The sequence below is a fragment of the Chiloscyllium plagiosum genome, chromosome 9 (assembly GCF_004010195.1).
Source record: "Chiloscyllium plagiosum isolate BGI_BamShark_2017 chromosome 9, ASM401019v2, whole genome shotgun sequence".
Classification (NCBI taxonomy): Eukaryota; Metazoa; Chordata; class Chondrichthyes; order Orectolobiformes; family Hemiscylliidae; genus Chiloscyllium; species Chiloscyllium plagiosum.
In genome coordinates, this window is record NC_057718.1 from 104,688,159 (window position 1) to 104,700,064 (window position 11,906).

At 46.5% G+C, this 11,906-nt stretch overlaps 2 protein-coding genes across 2 annotated transcripts in view; both read right to left on the reverse strand.

The window, feature by feature from the left end:
* The window catches only part of slc1a4 (solute carrier family 1 member 4), a 27,407-nt gene extending 16,592 nt beyond the window's left edge, over positions 1–10,815 (reverse strand). Inside the window, exons 1-4 of the mRNA XM_043696689.1 lie at positions 10,142–10,815; positions 1,781–1,823; positions 905–982; positions 95–261 (exon numbers count right to left, since the gene is read on the reverse strand). Of these exons, the coding sequence (XP_043552624.1) occupies positions 95–261; positions 905–982; positions 1,781–1,823; positions 10,142–10,677 (824 nt within the window). The 5' untranslated portion in view covers positions 10,678–10,815. The remainder of the gene's footprint in view (positions 1–94; positions 262–904; positions 983–1,780; positions 1,824–10,141) is intronic.
* cep68 (centrosomal protein 68) overlaps positions 1–11,906 on the reverse strand; it is a 130,482-nt gene that overhangs the window by 74,318 nt on the left and 44,258 nt on the right. The window lies entirely within an intron of this gene.

An 11,906-nucleotide genomic window follows, 5' to 3' on the forward strand; every position in this document is an offset into this window, starting at 1 on the left:
CAGGGTGTGTTGGGTGGGGGGGGGGGGGAGTGATGGCAGTAGCAGCAACCCATTCAGGAAGGGTCTGTGAGCGAGCTCCTTGCTGAACCCTCACCACATTATCCATGAGACCAGGATCATGGTGGCATCATTGAAACTGCTGAAGAACTGAATCAGCTGCTCTCCGTCACGGCCCAGCTTCCGGAGAGCAATCCCAAAGGTCATCGCAAACAGGATCAGTCCCAGGATGTTCATCCCCTCCACCTCGGTGCCAACTGGAACCTGGAATCCCAGACAGAAAACGTAGGCCACAGGATCAGAGACAACCATAGCAAGACTATCCACCCTGACTGAGCTCTCACACAAACAGGGTCATGCTGAAACTGACTCATTCCTGCCCCAGGGGGTCAATGGCTGTGTTTGCTTTTCAAAGATTACCCCCCCCCCACCCCACCCCACCCCACCCAAACTCCACCCAACCCCCCATGCTGGTCTGCACAACCCTACCCCGACAACCCCAGACCCCCTCCCACTCTGGTCTCCCCCCACCCTCCCCCAGCCAACCTCCTTTCATCAGACAGGGAGCAGCTTTTGCTCTTGGATAAGACATGCATTCACCCAGTTGACAGGAATGTCCGGGATTGACATGAGAAAGTATTTCTCTAACGGAGGTGGTGAATTACTGCGATCTGCATCATGACAGAAACAGATTCAATGATCACTTTCAAATGTGAGTCAGAGAAAGCAGTGGAAGGTGAAAACCTGAGATCACACAGATCTCCTGTTATTACCTCCTCCAGTTCCCCACCATCTCCCCCTGCGGTTGGGTTTGGAGGTGTGTGCTTGACTGTGTACCTCTGCAAATAAATATTTATAAGAACAAACTCCAGAGCTCTCTTGGCAACCAGAGTTGAACATCTCTTACCTTTTCGAGGGTTGTGTTTCTGGATGTTACGTTTTCACCCGGGGCTACAGTCAGTACCCATTTATAATCTGTGGCATACTGAGAAAGGAAGCTTGTGTTAGACCCTGCCATGGTTCGTCAATCATAACAAATACCTGCACATCAAGTGTGATTCACCAACAACACCAGCACACTGAGCTGTGTAACTCCACTAAAGGCAAATATAATTGGCCACTTCTGGAGCCTGTCACCATGAGGTCACCTTTCACTATGTCCCCTGGCTTTTCCCCAGTCTCCGTTCCTGAGGATAGGGTCGGGCACTGCCATTGGCTGGTGCAGGTTTATGGGTAATGCATTGTAGTGTTCACCATGGCCGTCTGCAGGGGTAGCTGAGAAGGCCATTCTCCCCCTCTTACCACCTGCTGTACAGCCACCTGGAAGGATTTACTGTTGACAACCAATCAGCACAGCCGGAAAATTCTTGGATTGGGACCTGTAACCTGGAACTTCCAGCCTAGAGACAGGGCCATTACTGCCAGCAGTCTTCCTGTCCTTTTAGCAGCAATGTGTATTGTGTTGCACCAGGAATGTCAAAGTTCTCACTTGTTCACTATTTGGGAGTTTAAAGGTTATCACCACAATTTAATTCACACAAGCAAAGGAAGCGTTTCCCAAATGTTATTTTGAATATGGATCTTTTCCCAACCTTTGATGGACGCTGAGCAACTGGAATTAATAAATGTGCCCTGGTGACAAATGGCAGTGAGATATAGTGTTTGGTTGGTGCAGTAGGGAGAACAAGAGCAGGCATAGAAAGCACAGCATCTGCTTCAGCCGTTAACCAATGTCCCTGTCAGACCCTGATTAGTTTGAAGGTTTTAAAGGAGTAATTCTCACCGAGCGGAAAGCTGCAGCAACAAGATTTGAAGGAATCAGATTCCTGCAACAAACAAAAAGAAACAACAATTTCACAGCAAATCCAATCCAATCATTACTCATCAAACCGTCTGCAGCGAAAAGAAATAAACAGTAGCCTCCTTTTAGGCAACAACCAGGATCTGGAACAAAATCAGAAATTGCTGTAAAAACTCAGCAGGTCTGGCCACATGTGTGGAAAGAAAGCAGAGTTAACATTTCGGGTCCCAGTGATTTTATTCTGAGACAACCCAAGTGTCAGAAAGTTGCAGCAAACGTTTCTGTGAAATAGATTACGTGAGGTTAGTTTTGAAGCACATTATTCTGGCTGCAATCTCCAGACGCAGCTCCTCGGTAAACTTGTAACTATAACAGAATGTTTCTTCACAAAAACACACTTTATTCATGAGTTATCTGTAAGTACATTCCAAAACAGTTCAAGTCAGATGTTACAGAAAATACAATGAAAATATTGAATTTCTCATTTCAGCATTGCACAAATTAGAGGCCTTCATCCAAATGCAAAATCAGAACATTTCCTAAAGATGACCAGAGACTATTTACATTTCATTACAAGCCACAAGGGGGTTTGATAAGTTAAATAGCCTTCAGAATATCATGGCCGAAAGTATGATATAACTGACCATGCATTGGTGGGCTATTGGCTATCTGGATGTGTAGTCGCTGTTGAAGTTAATTAGTTCATTTAGAAGCCAAAAAAAAAGCAGATACTGCTGGAGAAACTCTGCAGTTCTGGCAGTATTTGTGAACAGAAAATGGAGTTAACATTTTGAGTCCAGTGACACCTCTTTAGAACCAGTTAGAAGCTGCTTGGTTAGAAAAAGAGTGATAGGAACACCCAGAAAGAGAACAATAATGTACATCAAGCTTTGGGATGGCACACTGCCCCACCATCAACAAGGAATGTGATGGAATACTCCCCACCATGGGTGGCACGGTGGCTCAGTGGTTAGCACTGCTGCCTCACAGCACCAGGGTCCCAGGTTCAATTCCAGCCTTGGACAACTCTCTGTGTGGAGTTTGCACATTCTCCCTGTGTCTGCGTGGGTTTCCTCCAGGTGCTCCGGTTTCCTCCCACAGTCACAAAGGTCAGGTGAATTGGCCATGCTAAATTGCCCGTAGTGTTAGGTGGATTAGTCAGGGTTAAATATGGGAGGGGGGTGGATTTCTCTTCGGAGGGTCGGTGTGGACTTGTTGGGCCGAAGGGAATCTGGAGGGAATCTAATGTAATCTAAAAACAAGGCACGTGTCAGGAGTGTGATGGAATACTTTCCTCTTGCCTGGATGGGGCAGCTCCAACAACACTCAAGAAGTCTGACACCATCCAGGACAAAGCAGCCCCCACTTGATCCGTAAGTGTCCCCTCCCTCCACCACTAACGCTCAGTGGCATCAATGTGTACCATCTACAGGATGCACTGGGCATCATCCAGCCAGTGACTCCCACATCCCATGAATGAATAATTAAAGTAAAATCACCTCTCCTTCCTCTGGATTAAGTCAGTAGTTGCCATGGGGGCAGTGTCTGTATTTGGTCACACACCGTTAGCAGACGGATCAGAGCCAGCCACAGATCCTGGCTTTAGTGGGTCTTTCTCCAACTATCTCACTGCCTTGGGAAGTACACAATCTTTGAGAGTTTTTTCCAGAAAAGGCAGATGTTCCATCTTCACCTTCCTGGGAGAAGCACCTCTCCAACCCCAACCCCCAAATGAGCAAGGTCTTAAATTGGCCTCAACTGGCTCCTGCCTCTGTGGAAGGTATCGTCTCCTCTGAGGCCTGGGCTATGTCACCAGCCTCCTGCTCGTCCAACTCACTGCAGGGCAGGACAACATCGAGGGGGCACAGCTTTCTACAGCAACCTCCACCCGACCACCTCGGTGGGAAAATTCAGGCCAGTCTTTAACTTATTTAATCAGAAACAGTTTGTTGCTATACTCTGTGAGAAGGCTGCAAGAACATCAATGACCTTGAAGCAGTTATTATAAGCAAGGAGTTAAAATATTTACAGATTTATAGCTTAACTCAAATTATACGACTCAGAGCGCAGTTCACTTCTGTTCCTTCAATTCCCCCCGAGCCCTTCCGATAGCCTGCTGAAGGAGCTGACTCCCATATACACATCAAATACAATCTGGCCATTCAGCCCCTCTCATCTGCTCTGCCAGTCAATAAGACCATGGCTGATCTTATGCAGTTCTCAACTCCACATTCAAGAAAAAATCTTTTTACCTCAGCTTCAAAAATACTCAATGACCCTCCTCATCGTTCTCAGGAGAAGAAAGCTCAAAACTCTCAGAGAAACAAAATCCTCATTTCCTTCATAACTGGGAGATCTCTTCCATTTAAACATTGTCCCCTTGATTGAGTCTCCCTCCACAAGAGGAAACATTCTTTCAGCATCAGCCTGACAAATCTTCTCAGAACCTCATACTTATCAATGCAGTCACCTCTCATTCTTCTAACCTCCAATGGATTCCAGCTGGGCCTAGCTCACCTCAGAACATAACTCGACCCCTATCCCACAACTCAGCTCCAGCTGATCAACATAATTAAACCATGAATGAGCGGGGCAGTTCCCAAAATCTCAATCTAAAGGCAGCCTGTAGGCAAGGGGGGAATGGGCCATTTCATGCATCGTGTTCCACACATTCCCGCAGCCCCAGAGTGTGTCTCTACCTGTTCTCAGCCCAGCAGCCTGCTCTCGGGTTTATTTACCAAGTTTCTTTAGAGTCCGTGGGAAAGTATTTGTACAATACACTCACACACAACGAAAACAACTTCAGATCAAGGCTTTGAGCTTAACCCACTCACAGCCTCTCTGCACGGTATACACATTTGAAACAGCAGAAAATATGGAGTTATGTTCTATATTACAATGATAAAGAAGGAAAAATTGAATTATGAATCTAACTCTTCAAACTGCCCTCCAGTTGTTCCATCCGTTCCCACAGTTTAGTGACCAGGGTTTTATTGTGTCATATTACAGCCCCAGATTAAGTTAAGGAACATGGTAATACCTGACTTCTAAATGTTCTTCATGGGATGGGGGTGACATTGGCTGGGCCAGGATTTGTTGCCCTGTCCCTAATTGCCCTTGACCTGAGTGTCTCACTTGGTCATTTCAGATGGCAGTCCAGAGTCAGCCACGTTGCTGTGGGTCTGGAGTCACATGTAGATCAGACCAGGTAAGGGTGGCAGATTTCCCTCCCTCAAGTGGGGAGTGAACCCAATGGGTTTTTACATAATCCACACTGGCTTCAGGATCCCCAGCACTGAGACTAGTTTTCAATTCCAAATCTTATGAATTGAATTTAAATTCAGCAAGAGCCATGCAGGGATCTGAGCCCATGTTCCCAGAGTGATTGGGTCACTGGGTCCAGTGATATTACCGTCATGTCACTGTCTCCCCTCAGAGAGGGACCTTAGGGGCCCAACTAAAGATAAAATACTGACGTGGCAGCACAATGGGAAACAATGTTAAGGCCTTTCATGTCTGAGGCTATGCACCATAAATAAAATATGAACCTGTTGTTGAGAAGATATAAATAAATGCTTCTTAAATCATTTTGATTTAAATGTTCCTAGTGAGGCACAGTTTAACTTCCCAAAAGCCTTCACACAAAATAGTAGCTGGACATTTCTGAATACTTACACTAATGAAAGGACCAGGTGTCTGATTTGATTTTAGTAACAACCGTTATATTTATAGTTTGATGAATTTTTAGCTGGAAAAAAGGATGTTTTATATGACAGCAGTTTAGATATAAGGAAGTGAAATAAATTTCAAAATATCTGCCACGTGTTGGAGCAAGAAAGCAGAATGCCTTGTTCTGTGCTCAGGCCGTGCGGTGTCACAATCACCTTCAGCTTCTAGTTACAAAGTGGGCAATGAGTAAGAGAGAGGGCAAAACGTTAACACTAACACTGATACCAAAATCAGGCAAACAGAAATAACAATGGCCACTTTCTTATTCAGATGTTCAATAACTGGGATTGAAAGCTAAGACAGGGAAAATGCAGCACCCAGTATTTACAGGATCAGTGGGTTATACATAGAACCACTGTCTAAGAGGATAAGAGTGTCTGTCTTTAGCACCATGGCTCAGTTTGAGTATCTCCCTCGCTGTTTACTTTTTGTCACTCACACCCGAGAAATGTGTTGATTCCACAAACATAAGGGCAGCATCGCTGATAGCTTTTGTTGTGTGAGTTTTAACTTTGTCCACCCCAGTACCTCCTCATCACTGCTAGGTGCTGCCAGGGGATTCATCCTTAATCCTTATCACATGGACTGCAGCGGTTTAAGCAGAAAACACCTCATTCAGGGGGCAACTAGAGGACAGCTCCTAAACGCTGGCCTTCCCAACCAAAGCCCACACAACAAAAAACTAATCAGGCATTGGATGAAATTAAGATGTAGAAATTTGCATAATTTCAGGGGTCCAAGTGAATAATTTTAAGTGAGGATATCTTTTCCAATAAATGCCAACTTTTACACAGCAAAGTCTCGGTGGTGACTAAAGACACAACAAGAAACAGGCCCCACCTGGAGTATAAAAGCATAGGCACCACCCAGAGGAGCCCTGTCCCCTAACATTCTCCACCCCAGTCCAACACCAGCACCTCCACATCATTGCCAAAAGGGACATCATTCACATTTCATGTTCAATGTGACTGTCCTCTGGAACGGAAGGAACCAGTTCCAAACAACAATTATACTAAACTCGAAACATTAACTTCCAGTTCACGTTTCAGAGCTATAGCGTCGATAAAAATCTTCTTAAGAAAAACTGCAGATGATTACAACAAACATCAATGTTACATTCTACTGCAGAACTCCAGACAGAAAGGCCAACTGAACACAGAATCGGAATCTCATATGTTGGAAAAGTTTGGAATATTGTCCATGCTACTAAACAATGTGAACCTAATTGGCTCCTGCATTAAGGTCAGGGCATCACATCCAATCAATAAGATGCATTTGATCACGATGTTTGAGAACATTGTTCTGAGTAACTGCACATGTTCAAGCTCAGTGAATGTGCTTCTGAAAACGCTTCATTGGAGACCCTTCAGTGTATCAGCAGCTCTCACTTGGCACTGAGTTACAAAAGCTGGGGAGGCCTAAAAGACCAGATAATGGCCTCTGTCATTAGTAAAATTCTGATCAAAAGGCAGGGGATAAATTCTAATGACCAGGAGATCCTGTAAATTGATCTGATAGTCATCAATCTGCTGACTCAGCCCACTTGGTCATCTGTTTTTACTTTCAAAGTTACATTATGCTTGGAAAATGGATAAATGGGATAGCGATTGAAAGAGTACATGGAAATACATTCACAAATCAATAAGTAAGGACATGTGTTAATAGGAGCATCTTTAAGAAGTTTAAATTCCAGAGAGACAGATTGAAAAGCAAAGAAATGAATTTCAACCTGAACTGAATCTTGGTTAGATTGCAAAGCTGTCTGGATCTGTATCACAAAAAACACCGCATTGAGAACATCAACACTCTCAAAAGGAAGCAAAAGAAAACTTACAAAGGCAATACCTTTGGAACCCCAAGAGAATTTAATCATCAGGAAGATTGGAATAGGCTGAGATTGTCTATTCCAAAGTGGAAGGTGAATGGATGGGACGTAGAGAAGCTGCTGTCACAAACACAAGACAGTCATAAATAAATCCCTTCTGGAATTCTGAACAGACTGTATTGTGTAGGATATGAGGATTGTGTCACTCAACTGCTTGATCCTGTCAATGTGATCATGGCTGACATGGGACCTAACTGCATCTGCACACCTCAGCTCCTCGTGACCAACAAAGATGAAAGATTATTAACTGAGCCTCAGTGTCTACTACTTCCTGTGACAGCAAGTCACAAACATCAACCTCCCTTTGTGTGAAGAAATATTTCCTGAGGTAACTCGATGTGATTTTAAGGCCAGACTCCCTCTCATACTGGGACCGTTTCTGTCTATCACCCTCCACCTCCAACACTCCCTTCCAAAATCCAAGTGACCAAGCCTGACACTGAGACAGAGACAGAGATGGAGACAGACAGAGACAGGGATGGGGACAATGATCAAGGCAATGAGTGAGAGAGAAAGAGACAGAGAGTGAGACAGAGAGTATGACAGTGATGTTTTCTTTCAATTCATAGAATCATACAGATGTGCAACATGGAAACAGACCCTTCGGTCCATGCCAACCAGATATCCTAAATTAATGTAGTCCCATTTGCCAGCATTAGGTCCATATTCCTCTAAACCTTTCCGATTCATTTACCCATCCAGATGCCTTTTAAATGTTGTAATTGTACCAGCCTCCACCATTTCCTCTGGCAGCTCATTCCATACACACACCACCCTCTGCGTGAAAATGTTGCCCCTTGGGGCCCTTTTAAATAGTTCCCCTCTCACCTTAAACATGCCCTCCAGTTTTGGACTCCCCCACCCCAGGGAAGAGACTTTGTCTATTTACCCTATCCATGCCCCTCAGGTCACCCCTCAGCCTCACAGGATGGGGGCATCACTGGCTTAGGCCAGCATTTATTGCCCATCCCTAATTGCCCAGAGGGTAATAAAGAGTCAACCACATTGCTGTGGGTCTGGAGTCACATGTAAGCCAGACCAGACAAGGATGGCCATTTCCTTCCCTAAAGGACATTAATGAACCAGATGGGGTTTTCTGACAATTGACAATGGATTCATAGTCATCAATAGACTTCTAATTCCAGGTTTTTATTGAACTCTAATCTGCTCTCTGCAACAATGGGAATCAATCCTGGGTCCCCAGATATTGCCCAGGTCTATGGATTAATGATCTAATAGTCTAATAATACAACTAGGCTATCATCTCCTAAGAGTGAGTCAGTGAGCAAGACAGAGAGTGAGACAGAGAGCAAGGCTGTGAGAGATAGTGGGACAGACACTCAGTGTGACGGTGAGGCAGAGTGTGAGACAGTGAGTGAACCTGAGGGTGAGAAGAGACCAAATGAAGACTGATCTCAGTTGAAACTGCCTGGCCAGGCCAGCTCCTGAGCCTGAGATTGCAGTCAATGCTTTCAGTTCGGGGAGAGCCTGTTCAGATACTCCCCTCAAAGTGACTGACAGCCTGAACTCTGTGCATTCACTGTCATTTCAATCAAAACAAAAACATAAACAAAAACACAACCAGTTATCCACAAACAGCATGAGCAGCCTGCCTCTGGGTCAATCCCACCTTCCCACTGCAGGGGATATCTCACACGTCTTCAGCACTTACAGGCCTAACTAATAAATGTGGACCCCCCTTCCCCAATAGTAAGCACTGGAGGAGGCCATTCAGCCCATTGTGTGTGCACTTGTACTCTGAAAGAGCTGTCACAGTTGTCCCACACACCACTCTTGAGCCCCACATTTTTCACTTCCCACGTTTCCAATCCACTTTTAGAAAGTTCCTGTTGAATCAATTCCCTTTTCTCTTTCAGTCAGTGTGTTCCAGAACACAATTGGCTACATCAAAATCACTCCCCTCAGCTTCTCTGCCTATTAATCTAATCGGACTACCTCTGACTACTAACTCACTTGCCAACACAATGAGCACGGCTTCTCCTTATTACATTCCACTAAAAAATTACGTTACTCATAAGATTTATAAAAGTGTATTACAAAACATTTTGATGTGAAAGTTGCAGGTGGAGCAGCAAAATTCAATCTACCCTCCCCACACATCATGGTCCACTCACGGTTGTAACAGTCTTAATATTAGGAACATTCATTTTCTGACAGGCACACAGTCTGAGGCTAAAACATTCCCAGTCGGACATTACAACAACTGTATCAGAAACAAGCTTTTCTCTAAAACCCACTCTCAGCGAATTCTCTAAACCCCTGGTGATGTTAAACTCCTCCATTAGTCTCCCTGAAACCATCTTTTACCCACCGATGCTGCATCCCAATGTGAGGACCATCAGAGGTAGGAACAGAAGTGGGCCATTCAGCCCATTAAGTCTAGTCCGCCAGTCAATGAGACCATAGCTGATCTGATCATCCTGGCGTCCACTCTCCTGCCTTTTCCTCATCATCCTCGATTCTGTTACTGATCTATCTCAGCCTTTAAGGACCCAGCCTCCACAGCCCTGGGCGGTAAAGAATTCCACAGATTCACCCCTCCCACCCCTCCTCTGACAGAAGAGATTCCTCCCTGGACATTAAAACGGTGGCCCCCAAATTCTGGTCCTAAACTCTCCCACATCTACCTTGGCAAGTTCCCTGACAATCCAGTGTGTTTCATAAGATCCCCCTCTCAGACTGCGATGAGTGAACAGGGGGTGCCTTACCTGAAGAGGTCCAGGAAGGTATCAGTTGCCTCTTTGTTGGGCAGGCTGGAGCTGCCAATGGGTTGGTCCATGGGCCGTACTTGGCCGCTCTGATCTCCTGGTTTGATGGTCAAGCCCAAGGTGACTCCAAGCGTTGATCCAATCAGGGTGGTCAGTGCAAAGTAGAGGATGGCTCTGCCCCCCAGTTTGCCCAGGGCTCTGGGGTCGATGCTAGCAGCTCCAGCTACCAGGCTGCAGAACACCACGGGCAGGATGATCATCTTGAGGAGCCGGAGCAGGAGCTCTCCGGGGAAAGCTAAATGCAGCATGTGGGTCCGGGAGAGCTGCAGCTTCCTGGCCGCTAGTCCAGCCGCCACCCCGAGCAACACCCCGGAGACGGTCAGCAGCACCAGGCAGTTCCTCCGCAGGAAAGCCCGCAGTTTCCCCGGGGCTCGCCGCTTCTCCCCGGGGCTCGGCTGGATCGCCATGCCGCTCAGACTGCATCCTCGGCGGCTGCCGTTAGCAAGCTGCTGCCCGGCTTCCGAGTCCTTCCCCATTGCAGGCAGAGCCCTGTCCGTGTCTGGGCAACAGGGAGGTGGATCTGCCTGAGGCCGGAGTCTGCAGGACAGCCAGGGAGACTGAGGGTGGGTGGGTGTGAGAGAGAGAGTGTGTCTGTGAGAGAGAGTCTGTGTCTGTTGAGAGAGAGTGTGTGTGTGTGAGAGAGAGTCTGTGTGTGTGAGAGAGAGTGTGTGTGGGAGAGAGACAGTGTGTGTGTGAGAGTGTGTGTGCGAGAGACAGAGTGTGTGTGTGAGAGAGAGAGAGTGTGTCTTTGTCTGTGTGTGTCTATGTGAGTGTCTGTGTCTGTGAGAGAGACTGTGTGTGTATCTGCGTGTGTCTGAGTGTGTGTGAGAGAGTGTGTGAGTGTGAGAGAGAGTGTGTGTGTGTGACTGAGAGGGTCTGTGAGAGAGAGTGTATGTGAGAGAGTGTGTGTGCATGTGTGTGAGAGAGAGAGTGTGTGTGTGTGGGTGAGAGAGAGTGTGTGTGTGAGAGAGAGAGTGAGTTTGTGTGAGAGTGTGTGTGAGAGAGAGAGCGTGTGTGAGAGAGAGTCTGTGTGTGAGAGAGAAAGAGTGTGTGTGAGAAAGTGTGTGTGTGTGAGAAAGTGTGTGTGTGTGAGAGAGAGTGTGTGTGGGAGAGAGAGAGTGAGTGTGTGTGAGAGAGTGTGTGAGTGTGTGTGGGTGAGAGAGTGTGTGTGTGTGAGAGAGAGAGTGTGAGTGTGTGTGTGTGAGAGAGAGAGTGAGTGTGTGTGAGAGTGTTTGTGTGTGAGAGAGAGAGTGTGTGTGTGAGAGAGAGAATGTGTCTTTGTCTGTGTGTCTATGTGAGTGTCTGTGTCTGTGAGAGAGACTCTGTGTGTGTGTGTGGGTGAGAGAGTGTGTGTGTGTGTGAGAACGTGTGTGTGTGAGAGAGAGTGTGCGTGTGCGTGTGAGAGAGAGTGTGTGTGTGTGCGTGAGAGAGAGAGTATGTGTGAGAAAGTGTGTGTGAGAGAGAGTGTGTGTGTGTGAGAGAGAGAGTGTGTCTGTGTCTGTGCGTCTATGTGAGTGTCTGTGTCTGTGAGAGAGACAGTGTGTGTGTGTCTGCTTGTGTCTGAGTGTGTGTGTGTGAGAGTGTGTGAGTGTGAGAGAGAGTGTGTGTGTGCGTGAGTGAGAGGGTGCGTGAGAGAGAGTGTATGTGAGAGAGAGAGTGTGTATGTGTGTGAGAGAGAGCGTGTGTGTGGGAGAGAGTGGGTGTG